The 24228-nt window shown below is 38.6% G+C and overlaps 2 protein-coding genes across 3 annotated transcripts; both read right to left on the reverse strand.

Annotated features, from left to right (window-relative positions):
- Window positions 1–1134: 1134 nt before the first annotated feature.
- hic1l (hypermethylated in cancer 1 like) lies at window positions 1135–6489 on the reverse strand. Its single transcript, XM_053505084.1, has 2 exons — window positions 6353–6489; window positions 1135–4416 (listed from the first exon to the last, which is right to left on the reverse strand). The coding sequence occupies exon 2, from the start codon at window positions 4383–4385 to the stop codon at window positions 2991–2993; it is 1395 nt and encodes a 464-aa protein (XP_053361059.1). The 5' UTR covers window positions 4386–4416; window positions 6353–6489; the 3' UTR covers window positions 1135–2990.
- A 1568-nt stretch (window positions 6490–8057) lies between these two features.
- Window positions 8058–22783, reverse strand: LOC128531858 (FYVE, RhoGEF and PH domain-containing protein 6-like). Of its 2 annotated transcripts, none has more exons than XM_053506017.1 (21): window positions 22406–22783; window positions 18402–19821; window positions 17933–18113; window positions 17794–17852; window positions 17678–17708; window positions 16582–16733; window positions 16233–16389; window positions 15557–15644; window positions 14291–14341; window positions 14055–14113; window positions 13877–13948; window positions 13606–13674; window positions 12457–12540; window positions 12299–12378; window positions 11903–12008; window positions 10131–10277; window positions 9917–10025; window positions 9708–9799; window positions 9032–9160; window positions 8609–8751; window positions 8058–8504 (listed from the first exon to the last, which is right to left on the reverse strand). In XM_053506017.1, exons 1-21 carry the CDS (start codon window positions 22419–22421, stop codon window positions 8468–8470), a joined length of 3282 nt encoding a protein of 1093 aa, XP_053361992.1. In that variant the 5' UTR covers window positions 22422–22783; the 3' UTR covers window positions 8058–8467. The 2 variants fall into 2 exon arrangements, with proteins under 2 accessions (XP_053361992.1, XP_053361993.1); XM_053506018.1 differs by having other exon boundaries at window positions 22398–22463.
- Window positions 22784–24228: the final 1445 nt, after the last annotated feature.

A 24228-nucleotide genomic window follows, 5' to 3' on the forward strand; every position in this document is an offset into this window, starting at 1 on the left:
CTGATGACCTCAATGTACTGAATGACCAGGGTAACACATCTATGGAGTTTTTTTCTTACCTGATGGCATTGGTATATTTCAGGACTCTAATAGTGGAAGAGCGGTTCTGGGAGCATGAGGAATCATCTTCACACATGAACTGCACCAAATTGTGTGCTGTACTCAAAGCTAAAGGTGACTGAATGAGTGTGCAACTTTTTTTTTTTTTTATCCAGGTACTGTATATTTTTCTATATATTCGTTTCGGTGGTGTGTTCATGGTAACTTCTGCCAAATCTGACTGCACCTTTAAATGCATCACCTGAGACACGCAGCCTTGCAGCGTTTATAAAAAAATAGTGCATTTCCCACAAATCCAAGCACAAAACCACAAAATACCAGTTTGAGAGTAGGATATACAAATCAGATTGCTGGTACAGAATGAAACTTCAGCATAAGTACTGAAAAAAAAGTGCTCACTATTGCCATCTACTGAAGGAGTTTTAAAAATTCTGTGTCAGTTATAGCAGCACTGTATAACAGTACAGTATTTACTCAGTCCCAGGACTGATGTTTATACATTTTCAGAGAAAAAACAGTAATACAGCGAATTCAAAATATAAAAACAGATTCAGATTATGCAATTGTGAAAATATATTTTCAACAAACAGTGAAATCTCAAACTGGAGCACTTTAACCTATTCAACTAAAAATAATTCTATATACTCTGACAATTTCTTCATTATTGGTAATCATTTTATCTTGATCCGAGTCAGAATCCAGAGTTATGGAGTATCTCAGGGACACTTGGCCTGAGGAGGGTATATACCCTGGAGGGGGCGCCAGTCAATCACAGGCCAGAGCATGAACATACACCAAGGGGCAACTTGAGCTAATTCATGTGCTTGAGTGTTACTGGTGAGGTGGTAAAAAACTGGAGAAAGTGGAGGAACCCTACATGGATACACGGCGCTCATGCACGGATAATAACACCATGAGGCACCAAGTCTCACCAAAAATATTGTCTTATAATCTCAGTGTTCATAATCTTGCATTGTGTATATTAGGGATTTAAATGTTGGGTTTAAAAAGACTCACAGTACCCCAGAAACATCTCAAATGTTTTTTATTCCCAAAAAAAAACCCCACAAACAATACTTTTATTCTTTTTTAATCAGCATTTAATTATAAGTATCATGTAAAGTACATTGTCATTCATATGTATCCATCCATTTTGTGAAAATGTGCTTTGGTATTCAACAGATCACAATTTCGTACTCTATGAACAATGGTATTCAATGTTTTGTTTTTTTCTCAAATGCATATGAAATTCACGTTAATCGATCATTTATTATTAAAATATACCACAAGTGGACAGTAATCCACAGAACAGAGCTGCCATGCCTTACGAAGGCGTATCGAGTTGGCTGGAAATAATGCTTCAGCGTACTTAAATGTGGCAGTAGTGTTCAAACTTAGGAAAGCAGCTGCAAAAATATCAGTATCTGGTGCTTTGTGGTATAAAATACAGACGCTCCTGAAATTAATCCCTGAGGTTTCCTGAGGAAAAAAGTCCAAGTGTTGTCACAGTTTCAGTTTCAGGTCCGTCGTAAAAACAGAAACGTTCCTGCATATTTTAACAGACAGCATTACGGATAGCAACGTATGTGTAAACTCATACTGGGGTCAGAAAAGGAGAAGAAAGGAAAAACAAAATCATTTTTTTTTTTTTTTTTTTTAAATATAGGCCTTATGTAATAGTACAGGCCTTGTTCCCCCAACAATGAATGATTCTAATATACAAGTGTGCAAGTATGTTACAGTGTGAGGTTTTCTTACATGAGGTTAGGTATAACACTTCAACATGGCGACTAAAGACGACAACGCTGCGTGTGTTTTGAAACACAGTGAGTGGGTAAACACCCTAAAAACATGAGGTAGATGAAAAGTAACAGATAAGCACAAAATGTTGGAATGGAACAACACAATATAAGAGTACATCCAAAATATAAAGATATTATCCCATAAGCAAAACCCCCAGTGTCCTAACTGATTGAAGGATTCACAATTAAATCGCTCATGCTATCTAGAACTATCAAAACCCTGCAATCAATGAGCAACCAAGCAAATTCTTCAAGACACTCCAAAAGATATTTACAACTGTTTCTCCATAGTCCTTTTGGTCTCAACTGAGCAATAGTTTTATAATCGTAAAAAGATTTAAAGCACAGGGGAAAAAAAATCTAAAGGAAAGGACTTATGAGGAGCTTAAATTTAATTAGGGCTACGGGGAGGAAAGGGTGGGCAACTAACAAAGATGGACATCTGTGATCATACACATAAATTAGACTTACACTTAAATACGTATATAGCAAGAATATAGATTTGGTTACAGTAATACAGTATTTTATTTTATCTTTCAACATTCATTATTTCTTTGGAACTGTACATTACACACGCCTAAACGCACCATGAAAACCATCAGGTAACGTCCGTCCTGCTAATCCTCAACAAAACCCCTATACTTGCTTTATATCCTTTCTCTCTATGCAAAACCGGCAGTGCGTTTTCTTCCACACGTTATTTTTGGATTTATATCAGATGCCAGATTGTTTTCCAGATACTGGTGCAAACCTTATATTGTTTATTTTCCGAAAGAATTAATTCAGCATGGTGTGGATAACCATAATCTCAAAGGGCATCCGAGAATTTGGAAGGTAAAAGTTGAGGTAGCAATGTTTGCACACGTATTCAAGTAAACATGAGGGTTTTGTTGTATCCAGATAAAGCACACAAATCAATACGTTTTGACTTGGAACTGTTAGAATCAGCTATAACATTCATTCTTTCAAAATAGTAGGTACCACAAGAAACATTCCATAGATATTGGTTAGTGGAGATAGCTTACTGTAGTGACATGAGGTATTATGGTTTTATTATTAGATCAGGCTCGTTTGAAAAGCTTTACTGATATTTTATGGATATTGTGTAACTATTGCAACTCTCCAAGTCTAATTTGGTGAGGTATGCATGCGCATGTGGCTGATGAGGTTTCTTTGCTGTGTAAACTTGCCCCCGCAGACCTGACACTCATAGGGCTTCTCTCCCGAGTGGACACGCATGTGCTCGGTGAGGCGGTACTGCCGTGTAAAGCGCATGCCGCACTCCTCGCAGGCAAACGGCTTTAGGCCCAGATGACTGCGCATGTGGCGCGTCATGGTGCCACGCTGCGTGAACATTTTGCCACAGATGTTGCAAGGGAACGGTCTCAGTGTGTCCAGCTCTTTGTACGGCTTCAGTGGGCTTTTCTCTATGACCTCTAAGGTTTCTTGGGCGCCAGTAGTGGAAGGATCTTCGTCCCCTTCCTCTTTGACAAGATTCACGTCTACATCTGCGTGAGATTCAACATGAGAATTTAGGCTTTCTGAAGACGGGAATCCTTTTCCACACGGGATACAGACATAACTGTTGTCCTCCTGTGATGGTTCGAGGTAGGACTCCTGTCTGTAGACAAAGTTAGGGCTTGCACCGTTGGAGCCTCCGTCTTCTGCCTGCTCTTGGGAACTTTCTCTTGTGTGGTTTTGGCTCACTTGACTTCCACCTTTGATTGCAGGTATATAACCGTTGATGTTTCCTTTCCTCCTGGAGCGCTCTCTAGAAGGTGTTCTTCTCCATTCCTGCTTTCCATCAAAAACCTCCAGGCCTGCGTTCTTCCCCGGGGAACCCTTTTTCTCCATACCTGACCGAAGAGTATTGGCAGTTGTCTTGGAAACCGTGGACTGCGAGTATTCATGCATGCTGCTGATGTCGTTATTTACAGCACAGTGAGAGGAGCTCTTCTTTGTTAAATCCAGCCCAAAGCTTTGCTTGCTGCTCGAGCTGCGTTTATTCTCGCCATTGTGTCTTTTCTTTGGAGGGACCGTGTTTGCATATACTTCACCATCAGAGAAAGTGTCTTCTGCCTCCCGCTTGACGAAGGTTTTTGAGGCAGATGAAAAAGGCAGATTTGGGGTGCGTAAAGAGCCCTTGCAGGACGCGTTACTAGACTCGAGTTTGCTAGTACACATAGTCGCCAGGTCGTGGAGCTGGAGGTAGTTAGCAACAGTGAGAAATGCGCTCAGATTTTGCACGCGCTCTGTTCCCTGGCTCTCCTCACATAACTTGCCAGTGTAGATGAAGTCCAGAATTTTCTGGAACACATCTGCCTCAACCAACTCGGCGTCAAGGTGGATGAGGTTATCGTGGAGGACGAGGGACTTAAAGTAGCTGCTGGCAGCGGCGAGGACGCTTTTATGAGCTCGAAAGAGTGTGTTATCCACCATAACGACAACGTCGCATAAAAAGCCCTTGGAGCGTTGCTGGTTGAGCTGCAGCAGCAGTTGGCTGGCATAATTTGAGAGCTCCATCTCCTGCCCTTGATGTTTTTCATTGAGGTAACTACAAAGGAGAACAAAAAGTACAGAGTTATTACAACTGCTGCAGGAATGAAGTCTAAAAAGACGAAGGCAGGCTTCATTTTTACATGTAAGAATATGGGGCAGTGGAACAAAAACTATTTCTTCTCATATCTTAACATGCAAGTAGGCTGGGGGCAGAGTGCAGAGTCAGACATGATACAGTGCTCCTGAAGTAGAGAGGGTCAAGGGCCCGGCAGTCATAGCTGGTCAGTGCTGAAATTTGAACCCATGACCTGGTGATGAGTAGCCCTGAGCCTTAATCACTGAAAATGAGGTACGTCTGCATTTTTGGATTAAGATCAGCTGTTCTGATGTCCCGCAGCTGAGCTAAATAACATGCGAGCTTATTACACTACTTAAGACAAGTCCCTACCTTTACACTTATCTGATGTGGCTTGAGTATTAGGATTACCCAAATAAAAATGTCAATTTATTGCATGTATTTTAAATATATTTAACCCATATTATACAATCAGACACATCAGCTACATTTCCTGGTATATGAGGAATGGCAAAAAGTAGTAGTTAGTGGTCATAGTTAATTGTAGCTCATAGCTCAATTGTATTGAGCGTTGTTTTTCACATTAACCCGTGAGGCAGCACACATTTGGTATTTCAATCCAACTAACAACATAACAGCTAACAAGTGTATAATACATGCAGTCCAAATTGTATCAAGACACAATACAGATAAAAGAAATGCAAAGGGCAGTAATTCAATGGTCAGGGATCTGAGCTAATGATCAAACGAGTGCAAGTTAGAATCCCAGGACTTTCTTCAGATCAAGAGCCTTAATCCTTAATCAGTCAGACTGTGTGCTTTGGATAACAACAGTGCTGATGAATGAATGTAAATGGTGGGTTGGTATTTAAAGCATGTTACACACACATTATATACACACAATATATTTAAAAACCACAATCATGTTTGTGGCTTTGTTTATTTGTAAACACCTATTTGTAAAGGTAGTGCCGTCATATGTGATGAGTACAGTTATGTCATACTGTGACGATCGTTTCCTTGCAAAATGCTAACTTTCACATAAAAGTGCATGATTACAATGGCGAGTGTTATGTCAACAAACATACACGTATATATGTTGATGACATGTTGTGCAACTGTAACACGGCACAGTGTGTGTGTGTGTGTGTATATATATATACATATATACATACACACATACATATACACACACACACACACACACAGATACATACACATATACACACATATACATATACATACATATCCATATACACACAAACTTATTTTTTTTCAAAATCAAAGTATTTAACAAACAATAATGCACACACACTTTGAGTCCAAATGAGTATTTAACACATAATTAATTAAACATAACGTAATATTCAAAATAATAAAAAATATCTATTAATAAAGAGCTATACAACACCTTGACAACTGAAACAAGCAATTAAAGGATTAATTGACGAGTTATTACATTAAATGTTTTTGGAAACTCGAAACCAGCCTCCTACAGTGTGCGTGCCGTGCTGTAGTGAATGCGGAACTGCGGGTTGTAAACACTAATCGCCTACAGGCACAGAGCCACAATGGCAACACACTTCTAACACCGAGATACGATATTCCTCACGACCCGACCACCGCGGCGATAAACACAGCACTCCGCACTTACACTCCAAACGCTAAAAGCGTGAGATAAAGCCGACCGATGTGGTGTAATGAAGGAAAAAGCCAGCAGTCCCACCTTGCCAGGCTGGTGAATGGAGCTGGCTGCTGCTGCAGGAGGGGCTGCTCGCCAACACCGAGCTCAGCGTGTGAACCGCCGGCCAGTTTTCACTCCTTTTCCTCTCACTAACACGCTTTAAACTCGCTTTCGGAGCGAGCGTTTACACACAACCACATTTACAAACACAGACACACAATTTTTAAATACCTTTAGAACAAGGGCAGGGGTCCTCGTTTCTCGCGTCGTCATCAAAACGCCATCTTAGCAGCGTGTGACGTAGCGCCTCGTAACCCTTGACCCAATCGGAGAGCAAGCCAGCGAGTGGCACGCGCTCGGCTGGTGGGGCATTGTCCTGGGCGTGGCTAATGTCGTGGAAGGGGCGGGGTGCAAAATGAAGATCCACCTTAAACCAGGGTTCTCATTATCGTCATTATCATACCTCATTATTTCTTTCCTACAGGGAAACCATACCTCATTTATTTGTTCTCCTTTTTTTTGCCCACAACTATAGGACAGGGCTACAGGAGGAGTGGAAATAATAGGATTAAAAAAATTATTTGGTGCATAGTTTCAGGATCTTTTCTAGTAAAGAAAACCAAATAGCTTTGTAGACTGATAACCAATAAGAGGAAATACAGTCATTCTAAATGTAAAGATAATGAGACAGAATTGTGAGGTAATTAGTCACAATGCTAAGATCCAAGTTAGAATCAAGTTTTACCACCGGGTCAAATATAAATCAGATTTTTATGATGAGTAATAGATACAAGTGATTCAGGATGAATAAATGAATGGAATTAATAAATAGACAGACGGATAGAGAATGATAGATAGACAGACCGATAGAGAGATAGCGGAAATCAATTTCTATTATTTAAATTGTAAAGATAAGAAGTCAGAATTGTGAGATAACCAGTAACAATGCTGAGGTTAAAATCAAGTTTTACCATAGGTCCATGTATAAATCAGAATTTTAGAATAATAAGTAATAAAATAATTCAGGATGAATCAATAAATGGAAATTAGTTAATAGATAGATAGATAGATAGATAGATAGATAGATAGATAGATAGATAGATAGATAGATAAATGGCGCAAATCGATTTAATTAAAACACACACACAGACATTGTGAGTGTCTCAACACATTTACATTATGTATATATTCTAATAGTAGGCACATACCCAACCTGGCAAAAAGTGTTTGGACGCTTGACTATCACACCCATATGTCCTTGCCGAATTTAGGATTTGAACTTCCTTTGCTCACTCATATACAGTCTACCCTTTAGGCCCTAATTTGAATGATGAATTTTCATATTTGTAGGGCTGTCCCTCACCTACTACGCTTTCATTTCAACAGATAGGCTTAACATGTTTACACAGAGATTAAGCAGCCTTATAATAGGCCTTTGTCAGTGTTAGCTCTGCAGTCAAAGAGGTCTGGACTGGGTGGAGACCCAGTGGAGATACTGGCATGCAAAATAGGCTTATTTGTTTCAGCTGTGTCAAAAAATATGACCTGATTTATGAAAATATACATTTATTCACCACACATAACATGAAAATATGAATTTACTTAAATGTACTATATATAATGTATATATATATATATATATATATATATATATATATATTACTTAACAAATTCTGTATATGGCAATGATAATACATACTATAATAAACTATAATAAAACATTTATATTTAAATATGACAGTTAAAACAATAATTATGGAGAAGTATGCATTAAAAATAGTCACAGACAAACCAAACATTTTATCTGAAATTGCACCTAAAACAGTATGGTAATGCATGACAGTCTACAACAGAAGACATGTACCAAAAAAAGAAAACATTACAGGATCTCAAATGCAGTGTTTCATCAGATGTATGTACAAGGGGCGTTCATCATTCATGAAGACCACATGCACATTACTATTCTGGTAGTTATTGTCACATCCCCGGTACAGTCCTGACCTTGCTCCAAGTAATTTTTGCATGTTTGTGCCATTAAAGGAGTTCCTGGGAGAGCAGCTTTTCAGGCATGAAGTAGGCAGCCCAAGCCTGGCTCCAACGTACTGAGAAAACTTTCTACCTTGATGGTTTCCAAGCACTTATGAAACGCTGGGATAAGTGCATTAGCGTAGGAGATTATATAGGGAAATAAAGGTAGTTTTTACTCTCATAACCGTGTGCTTTTATTCTGTGCAATCAAAAGTCCTGTTTGACTTCAACATCTCTCATACATATACACATATTACACACACATACACACATTGTCTGAAGAATCTGTGTCAATCTTAGCAGTGCTGGCTGTGCAGGCTAAAGAATCACAGCTTCACGGAAAGCTTTTACCCACCTGTGGAAAAAAAATTAAATTAAAGTCAAAAACTGTGCAGTGGTTTAAACTCTTATCTATAGTAAATAGTTATTTTCAAGGAGCAATTTAGGTTGTAGACAGACCTGCTGTAGATATTAGGATCTTCGCTTTTAAAGATGTAGAAGATCTTGTCTTTGTGGTAAAGCTGAAACTGCTGAGCTGATTCTGGATCATCTTCTGTGATAGAGAAGCCGAGAAGAGGCAGGCTTTCCAAGGCTGCTACGTCCTGCATAAGAAGACAAGTTGGACAGAAGTATAATACCATATATGGTATATTATAATCATAGCTGTTTAATGCTGTAACGTGACAAATTTCAACATTTTGCAGTATGATAATATCTACACAATGAAGCAGGCACATTGTAAATGATGGGTGAAAGAGGCTTTTCGCCATTTTTCCCCACCCGGCCAATTAAATCATGGCCATCTGCACATTGAAATAAACAAGTTATACTCTTCACGGTCACAAATACACATCTGGAGTCATCTTGGGCATTGACTCATACCTCACTGGCAGCGTAAGTGTACAGCACTTTGTCCTTGATAACAAACCAGAGCCTCTTCCATTGTTTTTTTTTGGCCTTCATTCTGTCCAGATAACCGCTCATAGATGAGCCATCTGTGTTTGCTGAAACCTACAATACAAGTCCATATGTCAAAGTGAGGAAATGATTAAGTAAGCAAATAAGTGCTGATACCCAGTGATCATAACTTAATTAGCCCTTAAACACTGAGAGGCACAGATCCATGGCAGAAATGCAACAATGGAAAAATGACTATTTAAAAAAAAAAAAAAAAAACCCTTTACATAGAACCAAAATTATCACACTATTATAAAAATGCACCTACAATATGGGAACAATGCCATAAAATGTAGAACTGTCAAAATACTCAAATTATTACTTTTGTTTAAAGAAACAGTAATAAAAAGCATGTGATCATGTGTGCCTTATATGGTATTTCTTTGCCTATGTGATTAATTTTTTGATCATCATATTGCAAGATACTCTATATTGCATAATCCTGACCTATAATTAATTAAAATACAGTAATGCAACAAAAATGCAATGGGCTTTATGGGTTAATAACTAATAGCTGGAGTTACTATATTAAAAAGGGGAAATAACATAACTTCAACAAAATGTAAAAAGGTTATAGAATGCACTTCCTCAGCGTTTATACCTCTTTCAGGGCTGCTGGAATCTTCTTCTGTTTTCTAAAGTGAAACGATTTGGAAGCCGGAGAAAGAACGCCACTCCCAGGTGCCTGGTTACCTTTTAAGTGGCGGGAAAAAAAACTGTCAGTAAAAGGACATAATGAACCCAGTTGTTAAGGAGAGATTTTAAGAATACTGTATTTGAGCACTATAAATAGATGGTTAGGTCTGAGACCTAAACTGTTATTCTGCAGAATCTCGAAGCACTGATCACACACACGAGCCGGTCGATTTTTCAGATACTCCAGAGGATGCTTATTAACCGAGCAGGCCTGACATACCACCTAGAACACATACAGATGCACACACCAGAAATCCTTCATTAAATCGACCAAATCAGCAGAAATCCTGTAAATCCAGTAAGCCCAGTTTGTTAACCATCACCGCACCCTTCCACAGGCTCTGCAGTGATGCCTCCTCCAGGTCAGCGTGAACTCGCAGGTGCAGATCATACACATGGTGGCCCGCAGGTCTGGGATCCATATAGGGGCCTTGGTTCCGAGCTGGGCCGCACTGTCCCAATTGTCCCTGTCGCCCTGCAAGAAATACATCATGGATCTTGTGTTTGAAATCATTATAAAGGAAAGGTACTTTTAGGTGTCAAGGTGTTATTAGTGTTTGTTTAGTGTGATTCAGAGTAACCAGAATTTGTGCTAAACGGACAAAAAAAAAAAAAAACATGCAGGAACAAATATAAGGCATGTTATTCTCCCAAGATCATGTGCACCTTGCTCGTGGCGACCAAAGGCTAGCCCAATCCCACAACAACAGACAGTGCAGCACAAACCGCCAAAAGTGTCAATCCTGGCCAAGACAAAAAGGTATTAGAACAGTAAGTGCATCACATCCCACCACGCACAGAGCCCAAAAGGCCAAGGTTTTTGATCTGGCCTCCTAGCAACCCAGATCCCACTCTGATAGAGCAACTATGGTACACACCCGACAAACAAACCCAATACACAGAGGCCCCACCCCACTGCACCTACAGGATCTGGCATTAATATCCTGGTGCCAGACACTACAGCATCCTAACAGAGGTCACATGGAGCCATGCCCTTCTTACATTGTATATTAACAACATATGGCTCAACACACTACTCTTTCTCAATCGCATGTTATTCCTACTAGCCTTTAATGGAGAAAAAAAAAGAAATGATTTATATCATATTACTTTAAGACATTTTTATATTATTACCAAATTACATGACATTCAGTTTTACTGATGGGTTTTGTAGTACTGTACAGATAGCTAAAAGCAAAATTAATATTTTTGCTAGGCTCCTTTCTGTTTCAGTGCTTTGTTCATCGTAATTAACTGTTGTGTCAGGTCAGGTTTTAGGTGGCTCCAGAGCCTATGCTAAGAAAACACCCTTGATGAAACACCGGTTTATCACATCTTAAATCATGCACACATTCAGACGCTCATTAATGTGAAATGCAAAACTTGATTATACTGAGCCACCAGCTATTACTTAATATACCTGGCTAGGCTTATACATAAAACAACAGCACACTGTTTGGGACACACCCTGGTTTCTATGTTGATTGGCCACAATGGGGCAGTCATTAAGTTATTTAAATGGAACTCAGATCACATTCTCATTCATGCTATATGTAATTGTATAAGTAAAAAAAATCCACAGTTTTACACATTAATCATTCAGTAATAAAAAACTGCATGCATTATGCAAATATGGAATACACCCACTGGGAATCCCATCCATGATCCAAGCTGCTAGACACTGATGAAAGGGATAATAAATACATCAGCTATCTAAAGTAATTGAGTGCTTTCTTTTATCCCACTGGATGTGCAATAGAAACCCCCAAGCATCAGACCCTAAGCAGTTATCGTTCTTGCAAATTCCTTTCTCCATCAAGCGGTGTCATCAGGGAATCTACACTGATCCCTTCCTGGAGGGGAAAGCCATCGGAATAACCCACTGTGATTGATTCATGGTGGCCACTCAACATACGACACTACCAACAAATCAGAGCATGTCCCGAATCACATGCCACTGCTCCAAGGGTTTAAACCCAAGAAAATCGCATACCAGAGTAGGCATAATAGTGACAGATGTATCGGTGGTTAGACTTTTGACTTTTTTCATATTGTAACTTTAAAGGACCTGGGATTGAAATAGCATGAGTCAGTCAGTACCTCTTCAGGACCTTTGCTTGAGGGCTGAAATGTGGTCATTTTCTTGGTGTAATCTTCAATAGCATTGGAGATCGCCTCAAGCCACTCGTCTCGACTTGCAGGGGAGCTGAAAAGGCGAGAGAAATAGGGATTGGAACAGGGTTACGGACAGACAAACAAGAGCGCTCACTTCTCCAGGAATGCAAATGTAGAAGACAAACCAATTTGCCTTTGTTCTCAAATGAACAGCAGTTCTGACCTTATACAGTAAATACCACAGCACTACTGACACAAATACAAGGTAGACCTGTTTTTCTTTTCAGTTTGTAATAAAATTATCTTAAAAATAAAAAAAAATCTTGTGTGTAATCTGGGCTATGCTTATTACGCATGTTTGAATGGCAAACTAATACTTACTTAGCAGACAGAATAAATGAGCGTTCGACACTTTCGATGTTTAGCTCGTTCTGATATCCTTCATGACCTGGCTTACTGACCTAAAAAGAGAAATGTAAAAGCAATTCAAATACATGGTTTAGAAGAAAGCAACAGCTTGAAGTGTTATGAAGAGTCACCTTCATTCCAGACAACGAGAGCTCGTTGTTCAGCTTGTATTGGCCTGGCTGGAGGGGTGTAGCGTACATCAGAGCGTCACTGAACTGGTCAATAAGAAGACAAATACTAATGAAGAAATATACAATTACATACATTACACATTATGTAAGTATTGGCACCTTTAGTAAGGCTAGGTTCACAGGTTACACAAAATAAGGTTGTGATTTATGGGGTAATTTCACATAAAAAATATTGATAAAGAATATAAGTAGTATGAAACCTTTTAATCAATCTAAAATATTTTTAGACATCGTGTCAAAATTATTGGCACCCCTAGAGATTCTTATGAAGCAGAAGCACCTGAATGTAAATCATCTGCATTTTACAGTTTAGGCACGTTTAATAACTTCCTGTTTCAGTGCGGAGTAGACATGAGGTGACACAGAGTCATTCATCAATATGAGGAAGAATGAGATTAGATTCATCAATATGAGGAAGAATGAGGTAGGTTAAACTTCCTAAACTAGGGAATGGCTATAGAATATATTGGCACACCCAAAAATGGCCATGTCTACTATAAGGGAAATAATGAAGTAGTTTTAATACAAACTGTAAAGTGTAATTTGCCTTGTGTCCAGAGAAGAGTAATTATATTAGGAAAATTTCCAAGTTAAAAGATGGCACCATTTTGGAGTTACCAATTTAACAGCACCTCTATGTTTATGAAAAAAAATTGGAAGGTGTGCCAGAAGAAAGCTTTTCCATTTATGCAGCAATAACAGTAAATTTTAGTTTGTTAGAACTGACTGGTCCCTTGATCTGTGGTCAAAGGAGACGCATATGGTGATGCTGACTATGAATAGTCACTGTGGAATTGGTGTAAAAATACGCTTGGTTTTTACCGAGGGAAACCTAAATCCCTTTTCTTTAAAGTCTTTTCTTTATATATGGAATCATAACCTTAAATAAATATCTCTTTCCCTGAGTCACGGTTATGTCTTCCATCAGGACAATGATCCAAAACATGTGGAAATCCATTTAAAACAGGTTTACTGACCATACAATCAGGGTTGGACATGACTATTAAGTAAAAAAAAAAAAAAATTCCAAAGAATCAATAATTCTTTTGCTGATTATATTACATTTAAAATCCAAAAGAAGGCACTTACTAAGAAGAACATCCGAGGCTGCATAACTTTTCTAGATAATTTCAGCAAGATACCTTCTTTCAACAAAACCTGAAAAGAAAATTTTTGTTTGTAGAAACCAAATTTGTTTAAAGCTTTAAAATTAATTTATTACTGTAAATGTGCATTTACTTGAACCTTAGTCATTTTTTTTAACAAAGGCACATGTAAAACCCACACAGATGTCTGTACTCATTAACATTATAATGGGTACTATCAGTGCTTCACTACTAAGCTACAGGAAGATATTTACCCTCCCCGGCTTCACGATCTCATGGTATCCAGTCAGGCTGCACTGGACTTGCATCACTTTCTGAAAGTCATCCTGTCAGAAATAAAAAGTGCCTATTCATACTCATCTTATAACTGATTAGGAAAGAAGGAGAGGCATTACATGTCAAAGCAATTCTCTTAGTAAATCATAGTCTTACCTCTCGTTTTATGGTTTCATTGGCGTGATTCGCCACTTCCTTTACTATATTGAGTGCAGCTGCAAAAAGGTTGAAAGATTGTTATCTAGAGCTAACAAGCTCGGTGATCAGATATATTTTGCTTTTAGTCATATAACACATGCAAGAGTCAATGCCAAAGTTTGTTAGAGCTATACTAATTGATTTTATGATTAATTAGTATTTATGATAGTAAAAAACTGAAAAAGCATGTTCACCTTGTGCATCTTTGTAGTCCGGAGAGTCTTCATCAAGATTCTCAAAATACTCTGAAGTAAAAAGAAAAAACAAACAAACCAACATTATATACAGACATGGGTGTTCTAACTTTTTCCTTAGTTAAAATATGCATTTTTTAAATTACTTTTTTAATAAGTTAAAACAAAGTGAACTTTTTGTTGTTAAATGCAATTCAATACCCTTCATCTACTGATACAAATTAAAACAAGATCAGCAATCAATATGTTGACATTTCATATTAATTGAGTTAATATTTAATGAGGTGTTCTAATTTTTTTTTTACATGACTGTAAAGTCACGTGTTCATTAGTGATTACGCCTTTTCTAGAACAGAGCGTCTTTAAAAGTGCATTTGTTATAAGGAGTTATAGCTTATTGGCCTTTGCTATCATGAGGTTATATCATTTGTTAAAACATTAACTCTATAGCAGTGAAATATATGCACAAACATAAAATATTATATATATAGCAAAAAATATACATACTCCTCTGTAAATTTTATTTATTTTGCATATAAATTATTATGAACATTTTAGATAATAATCACATGGAACTTTGCCCCCTTAAAAAATTGTTCATATGACGCCATATCTCCCATTATAACATTTACGCTCACATATAAATTTAGGGATTTGGCAGAGCGACTTTTAAAAGTGGTTTGAAGTTTCCGTCAGTGAATAGATAAAATCAGTTAAACACGATTAAAAAGGTTTATTTATTTATTTTAAGATTACCCCTAAAACCTAATTAACCCTAAAACGCAATTAACTACAATATATTTTCAAAATTTGGAAATCTATCTATATGGAAAATCTTTATTAAATTTCATAAATGTTATCACTCAGGCCTAATAGTTCCAACAGTTTATAGTATTGATTAGTCCTTAGATATCTCTATCTCTAGATATCTCCAATTCTGCTTTTAGAGCTTGTAATTACCAGCGTCAATCAGTAGAACAGATATTTTAAAAATGTATAGCTTAGGATCATGACACCCCAAGAGCTTAAAAACATGCTGACGCGGCCAGGACAGAATTTAAGCTTGACATCCTTGATCTAAGGATTTAAGCCTAAGAACCAAAAGCACAAACACCTCAGAAAGTATTTGCAGTTTGTTGCTATGGGAAAGACAGATGCCACGCATTTTTAATCTAAAAGACTTAGTGTTGTTCGATTTTGATGTATTCTTCAATACAAACAGGATACAGATCGTAGAAAAGTAAATTATTAAATGGCACCCCTAACCTGTGAGAAGAAGCTGATACTGGGGAAGTCTCTGAACGGGCTTCAGCATATAGTGTTTCAGGGCGAGATTGGCACAACGTGGACTGCTCTATATAGAAAGAGAGACAGAAAGCAATAAGCATGGAGTATTCACACACATGGAATGCAGATAATGGCATCTCATTCTTTAAATAATATTAATAGCAAACACCATAGCGATGAGTATGAAGTATCCACCCACCCAACCACCTACACACAAATGTGTGACACACACTCTCACTCACTCATTCATTCATTCTCTATTCTGCTTATCCATGGGGTCCTGAAGCCAGATAGTCATGGGGGGCCTGAAGCCTTTCCCAGTGGGTAAAAGTCAGGGTACACCCTGAATGGGGTGCCAGTCCGTCACAGGGCACACCACCACGCACATACTCACACAAAAGGGAAATTGGAAATGCCAATTAGACGACTTCAAAAGTCTTTAGACTGTCGGAGGAAACCCATTAAGCATGGGGGGAACAAAAACTCCACGCACACAAACTCAAGGAACTGAAACCTCGATCCAGGAGCGCTAACCACTACACCACTGTGCCACCAAATAGACACACTTAAAGAGTAAGGGAAGAAAAAAAAATATATAGCTATCATCACCAACGTTTGTGTAAGGAGGGAAAACAGGTTGAGCTGGTGTCATTACCTCAAATTCCTGAACGACCTTTGCAAAAGCAGGGCTCTTTCTGCATTGCTCCTCCAGTAGAGCCACATTCTTGTCAAACTCACAGATGTAGCTGGAGTACATTTTCAAGTAAGGCCCCTTTTTTAAAAAGATATCTGCTAGGCCAGAGTGCTCATCCCTGAAACATCAAGGAAACATGTTGATGAAATGTTTTAGCATGTAGAATGTGATTGTTGTTTTATGGTAAATCTATTGAGTATGACTAACTCCACACACTTGAGTATATCCTGATAACAAATTAATGTTGCAGCCTGTTAACAGATTGAATACTGTCATTTTTGAGTCTGATTAAAAGAAAAAGGTTTCATACCATTTTGCCACACGTTCCTCCAGCTCCTTCAGTAAACCCAGGTTGAGCTCGTAAAGCTGTGGCAATGAAAACAGAATCTGATTGAGGCTCCTCTCATCGATCACAGTTTTCCCAGACTGCAAGGCGGCCTTCATCACTGCATCCCGGAAATTCTGGACAATATGAAGACATTGGGTCAAATTTTTTCGTCTCTATTATACACCGACATCTCAAACATCAAAACCTTTCACCCGGAACTATTATCATCACTTGTAAAACCTTGCCTTCTACGATGAATGTCAGAAATGCTGTTGGTATGTTAAGCACCAAAATGAAATGCATGTTAAATCAATATTTACTTTGTAATCGGATACCAGCGGTTAACATAATCTCACTCATCATCTAAACCGCTTTATTCCGTACACAGGGTTGCGGGGGGCCTGGAGCCTATCCCAGGAGACTTAGGGCACGAGGAACCAAAAACACTTCCTATATATAGCTAGTTTCATTTCAGCGTTACTATTTTTAAAAAGGCGGCGCTACAATTTCACCACATTACCATGTGGTAAAACTGGTATATAAAAAAAAAAAAATGTATAAAAATTTCCGAATAAAAGGGCATCATTTTTCAGTCTGCTTTAATTTGAGTGTTTGTGATCTGATTAAGAGCTTTATACTGGAAATGATTGTTTATCTAGGCTTTAAATCTTTTAATGTTTTCATAGGAACTGTAATAAAACAACCGTAAAGGCAAGAAAAGTATTTTCCCCCACTGTATGTATAAAAGTAGTCATTTTGGTAGTTCCAAGACAGGCTTGGTGCACAGATACATAATTGAGGCTCTACTGGTTAAAGAAATTCCTCACGTCTTTTGTAGTATTCTTTAACCGTAACACGCTGCAGGCAAAATATTTGCTCATGAGACAGATTTCCCCCACAGTGAAGGTTTTGCGCTTTGACAGAGTTGACAGAGAGGATTACAGACACTATGTCTATTGAGTATCCAGATTTTTATGTAATACATAAACATTTTCATATAACCATAACTAGTTTTAAATAAGGACATGAGCACATTATAAAGAAAATACACATTACTGTAACAAAGGAATACACTCACAATATGGAGAAGCTTCAACACCTCCACAAACCTGAGAAGGAAAATATTATATTAGTAACGCATAAAAGTATTAACCCGAATGAGGTGCAGGATCGCTGTTAAACATGTGGACTTACACTTTCTCAGAACTCACGATCTCTTTAGCGATGTAAGACAGCTTGGTTCTCCTGGAGCCCTTAAATCAAAAAAGTCAAGATAAAAACGACAACCGATATTTACAGCAAATTTGACAGTATAAACAATATAATGCAATACCTGATTCTTCCATTTGTTAGAATTGGTTGCTAGTTCATCATCATCATCATCATCATAATCATCTTCTTCTTCTGAGCTGCTTTCAAATTCCCTCTCTGAAGGCGGATCATTGGAGTAGACAAACTCGTCATGTACATATCTTATGGAAGGCGAGCGAAAAGAGACTGGGTTTGTGGTGAAGCTTTTAAAGGAAAACGAAGCCACAATCAAATCATGCATGTTATTTTTACAGTGTGGGATTAGTGTATTTAGAAAAAAAATGGAGAAATGAAAAATCTACACACCCTAAAATAAAACAATAGTTCCTTAATAATTCTTTGTATGGTGGCATTTTTAGTTGAAACAATTTCTTCCTCTAAGTTTCTTCCTTCAGTTCTAGGGTTTGTATTGGTACGTGCTCAGAGAATAAACATATATATTTGATAATTTCGTGGAATTTAGATTTATTTATATTATTTATATTTCTCACCTCTTATTATGGTCCTGATTCACTTTGGTGTTAAACTCTCTGCAATCTTGCATTTTTCCGTTGATACTTTCTTCTTTTTCCGATGCTTTTCTTTGCCAGATTGTTGGGTCTTGTTGCATCAGTACCCCAGGGCTTTTTGTGATGCCAACATTTATGTTTTCTTGCAAGTCTCCATATTGATACTCATTACCAAAATCATCTCCATCCACACTACACTCAACAGTAAATTCATCTTGGGGGAAGCTGACCTGGTGTGTCCTGTATTGTGGTATTAGAATCTGATTTCTGGTTTGGTTTTTGGTGACAGGCAAGGGCTCGTCCACTGATTGCTCGTCCTTGCTTGGGGTCGTCTCCGGACCTTGTCCTCCCTTGGAGAACAGCTTGGGCAACCTTTTCATTGAGAATTCAAAATCCTTTAGCTTTTTGAAGGACGACTTCCTCTGGCCGTCTGACTGCTTCAGGTCTACGTGGGTCAAAGACTTGACTTTAGGCTTCAAAGTAGAACCAGATTTTTTCCCTGGAGTGCTTTCTGATGTGGTGTTATCAGGCACATCCCGGCCTGTTTTCTGTTCCGGCGAAAAAACTTTCCAGCGTGGATAATCCCCTGTCGGGTCCACATTGTCAGTCTGACTTTCTGTTCTACTTTTGGATGACTTCTCATTTGTAATCCGTTTTCTAGGAGTAACAGCTTTTCCTTCCTTGTAAACTGAAGCTAGCGTACTCTCTTTCACAGTTAAAGCTTTATATTTTGGCTTGACATGTCCTCTTGAGGTAATGTCAGACTTCTCTGGGCGTCCAACATGGCTGCTTTTCAGGATGTTCTGGACAGATATTGGTGAGGCCCTTTGATCAGGAAGTAGAACAGAGGACAAATGGCCATGTTCTTCACCTGCAGAGTGTCTACGCTGTGTGTTGTTGAACATGACTGGAATAAACTCTGTAGTTTTGGGTTGCAATACAGTTGGTGAAAAAACATGAGTAGCATGAGGTGTGCTGGTTGCTTTCCTTTCAGAAACTGCAGAGCCATTTGTAAGATTGTGACGGGTTTTCACAGTCCCATGGTTCTGGCCAGGTAGAACTTGTATAGGCTTCATATGGTCAACTGAAAACTCACGTACATTGTGAGGAGAGGTGGCTGATGCTTGAGTTGAATTAACCTCAGCTTTATCATTATTTCGGGAACGCGAGTGCTGAGTGCTGTCCACTTGTTGCTGAAAATGGGACCGATACTCACTGGCGAAAACAGAAACCGGTTTCCATTCTGGTTTAAAGGGTTTAGAAGGACGCGGCTGTGACGCAAGCGCAGAGTTCATTGGAGGTTGGGAAGCGTCCAGGTCAAGTGCTTGAGGTACTGATTTTTGTAGTGGCATATACTTCGGTTTAGTGGCCAATGCTGGCTTTTCCACATCTATTACAGGTCCTAAAACACAGAAGAACAAGTAATAAGTCTACTAGAAGGTCAAGAGTAGTTCACAAACAGTACAGAAAACATTCACCAGACATGATGGATTCTACGAGGGGCATTCAAGTCAAACCAGGACTTATGCATAAAATCGACTGACATTTACAGAAGACATCAAGCACAGTACAATGATAAGACTCTTGGTCACAGAACAACATTTGAATAGTGAAATGTTTTAAAGCACTCTGTATATCCGTCAATGATAAGCCTGACCGAGGTGGCTCGGAGCCACTGCAGTCGTTCCCATGGACATTCAGAAAGGGGAATGCCGGATCCTGGAAAATTGACAAATAACTTCTTGTAAGTTGCACCTGTCTGTTGGAACTGCGGAAGAGATGTACCTGTCTGTGCGAACTGTACATACAATCATTCACCAACACCACTTGCACATTACAGGACCTTGGCTAGGAGTTATTGTCTCATCCCCTGTACAGACCTGACCTCACTCCAAGCCATGTCCACATGGTTGGGACATTCCTGCGAGGCCAGTGTTTCAGACGTGAAGCACGGCTCTGGTGTTCTTTCAAGCTTAATGGTATCCAACCACTAGTGAAATGCTGGGATAAAGGCATTATATGTAAAAAATGATGCATCAGAAGCCACCACGCAGAGACCTTTTCATACTGTAACTGTTGCATTCCTAGTATCAAGCCACTTCTGTACCAGAGACAGCGTCAGAAGCGTCTTTTTTTTAGCTCAGCAGAAAAAAAGAACTAGACCAATTCCCAGTCCTCTTCTTAGATATAATAAGTAAGTAAATTTATAAGTAACTTTCTCATTAGTTTGGAACATAACCTCTCAGCTCATAGTCTGGATTAAAAGTGGAGAGGCACAGAATTCAAAGTGCTTGAAGTACAGTTTGAGATCATGACAGTTGATGATGATTTGGGGTGCCATGTCATCTGCTGATGTTGGTTCACGGAGTTTTAAGTCCAAAGTCACACAACTAAGCCACCGAGCCGCCACAGATGAAATAACACTTTGAAATATTTTACCTTACATGTAATGAATCAAGAAGACACGCAATAATGTTTTATAAATATATAAAAGCATTCCTTGAAAACTCTACAGACTGTTGTGTGTAAACCTCAAACCAGCCTTTCCAGTAACTCCCCCCCACCTCATACTATATCCAATCATGATTGCCTGATTGGATAACTACATGAATGTGCAGGTGTTCCCAATATTGCGCAAGGAGAGCGTATACTGTATGCATACACAAATGCAGAATATAATAAAGCATGTAAAACCTGTTAGGGATATAAACCTCATTCCTCCTTCTAATAAGATACGATTTCAACTGCTAAGCCAATTCAGCTAATTCAGCTTAGCTGTTGACTTTGCTATGATTTTCTGATCTGCTGTATTCAGAATTTAGACTGCTGTTAATTTATGAATGAATAGGATATAGAAAAGTACTACTTTTAAAGGTTCAGTTATAGAAGTTTGAACCACTTTGGGTACGAGGCGGGCACACCCTGGACGGGGTGCCAATGCATCGCAGGACACACACACACACACACACACACACACACTCCCACAAATTCACAAGCTCATTCGCACACACACAAGGCAAGTTGAGAACACAAGCAATGTTTTTGGACTGAGGGAGAAAACTGAAGTTTCCTTCAAGAATGGAGAGAACATGCAAACTCAATGCACAGATATAGATACAAAATCGAACCCGTACCCTGGAGGTGTGAGGGGGCAATGCTAACCACTAGGCCACCTTGCCTTTACCCCTCCTTTTAATACTCATAAACATTTATGATTATTTCAATAGTACATAATGTCTCACATACTCTTACTCATCGTCTACACCGCGGCATCCTGTATACAGGGGCCTGGAGCCTATATCAGGAGACTTAGGACATGAACCAGGGTACAACCCAGGATGGGGTACCATTTCATCACGGCACACACACACACACACACACATTGGACAGCGGGAGGAAACCAGAGTACTTGGAGGAAACCCATCAAGCACCATGTAAACCCCATGCACACTGATCCAGAGGTGGGAATCGAACCCGGACCCTGGAGGTGCGAAGCGACAGTCCTAACCAGTGCCGACTCCTTTCAATAATCATAAAAAGTCCAATCATTTCATATACATATGTATACAGGATAAAGTATTAAAGCTACACATGATTGTGATCCATGGTGACAGATTACATGGTAATGGATTATACAACCATTTTCATTCGAATTTAATATTAAAACACTTTTTTTTTCATTCTCACACCCTGGGATGATCTTTTCTTTACTTCCGGTCCTGATGAAACGAGGTCGGTGTTTTTTTTTTTTTTTTTTTTTAAATCAAATGATTAAAACCCCTGTATACGGAAAGCAGGTTATGATTTACCTCAAGCCAGAGGAATAAAAGCGAGATTTCCGTGACTGTGAGTGAGAGTGTAGTGAGAGTGTAGTGCAGTAAAGTAAATGTTGCGAGCTGTGAGCTGACAGGTGAGATCCTGGCGCGCGGCTCCGCTCGTCACTCACTCACGCACGCACGCACTCACTCAGGCACGGACTCACTCACCTGCGCGCCGCTCCATGGCTCCGCTACCTTCTCTTCCTATTTCTCATTACTGCTCCCGGGTTTGTTCTTCTCTCTCTCACACACACACACCTGACACCTCAAATCTCAGTGTAATCCAAAGGAAAGACGTGTTGACATCAATATTTCACAATGCAGTAAGATTCCAAGCCGGCAGGCAGTCTTGAGAGATCCTGCGATTCAAAAGTGAAATCCTCAATCACAATCACAACAATCCGAGTGGAAATTGCGCACTTTTTACGCAGCCGCAGAACAGGTATGATTCCCAAAGCCAAATCCGATGATGTAACCAATTTCTCTAACGATTTTTTTAAATATTCTAACAGATGATTATTATTCCAGACAGCTCCAGCCAGACCGACTTGCTCCAACGAATAGTTTTAACAATATTCAGACTAAGTTTCGAGGCGCGATTGCACTCTGGATTACACTTGTCTTGTGTGGCAGGTGCGCTTCACAGACACTCACTACTGCCTCCTGCTGGACGGGCTTGGACACACGCTTATTTAAATTTCATAAACAACTGACAGAACACTGTACTAGTGCTGATCTTTGTGTGTGTGTGTGTGTGTGTGTGTGTGTGTGTGTGTGTTACATATAATACACAAAAAGTGTGTGCCAAAAAACTACTTCTAAAGTTTATTCAACATGGTAGTGAGCAAGCCACCTTTCCTTAAAAATAAAAAATTGATTCCCGCTAATCGTGTGATTGATTCCCACCTCATGGTCTGTGTGCATAGAGTTTGCATGTTCTCCCTGTGCTTGGTGGGTTTCCTCTGGGTACACCTGGTTTCCCCATTCCACAATGCAAAGACATGTAGAGAAGTACTGTAAGCTAACTGGTGTTCCCAAATTGCCGTAGTGTGTGAATGAGTGTATGAATGTTGACGGGAGGTCTAAGTTGTGGAAAAAAAGAGAATTAATAATAGTCACCATTGGCCCCCACTGTCCCAAGTTAAACTACAAAGGTTCCCATATGAAAGGATTTCATATGTCGCCCCAAAATAGCCATTTTCATCGTTATACTGGCTCGCTTCAAACAAAAATAATTTAAAATGTGAATTATTCATATCTTTTTATGAATATTGATACTAAAATTGGTGTAAGCTTTTAGAAGTCACATGTTTCTAGAAATGACACCAATTTTAAAGAGATTGGTTTTTGGTAAAAGCTTAAAAAGCTTATATATATATATATATATATATATATATATATATATACACACACACATACACACACACATAAAATATTTTACCATGCATGCTGCAATATCTCATATCTCAGCAATGTGGAGTTTTAGAAAAACACACATTTTCAGTTTTATGGGCAGGAAATTGTTATCAGATGTGTTTCTTTTAATCTGATAAAAAAAAAAAATGTCTATGTATATTTACAAAAATGAAGCATGGATTAGGAGATACGAAGCATTAATATTTATGATATATATTATGAAAAATGGTGTTATATGATCCTATTTGACAATTCTCTTTTTGACCTATAATTAAGCGGCATAACTCCACCCTACTGGTGATTACTGCCCCACAACAGCCAACAGCCTATTGAACATACTTTTTAGCACCAATACCATTTTTGGCCTAATACATTTGTGACTACTCTTGTGAAAAGATTTCAATAATTCAATGTATAATAATAATAATAATAATAATAATAATAATAATAAAAATGATAATAATAATAATAATTATTATTATTATTATTATTATTTAACAGTTTCATTTGCTTGTCTCGTTACCCATAGACAGAAAGATTTCCATAATGACAGACTTAGAAAATGCTTTATCCCC

The sequence above is a fragment of the Clarias gariepinus genome, chromosome 10, assembly GCF_024256425.1.
Source record: "Clarias gariepinus isolate MV-2021 ecotype Netherlands chromosome 10, CGAR_prim_01v2, whole genome shotgun sequence".
NCBI lineage: Eukaryota > Metazoa > Chordata > Actinopteri > Siluriformes > Clariidae > Clarias > Clarias gariepinus.

Coding starts and splice junctions, on each gene's coding strand:
- LOC128531858 (XM_053506017.1), bottom strand. Junction 10,278..11,902: donor CAAGCAAAGGTCCTGAAGAG/GTACTGACTGAC, acceptor TATTTCTTGCAG/GGCGACAGGGACAATTGGGA. Junction 8,505..8,608: donor GATCCTAATATCTACAGCAG/GTCTGTCTACAA, acceptor TTTTTTCCACAG/GTGGGTAAAAGCTTTCCGTG.
- hic1l (XM_053505084.1), bottom strand. CDS start 4,385: ATGGAGCTCTCAAATTATGCCAGCCAACTGCTGCTGCAGCTCAACCAG.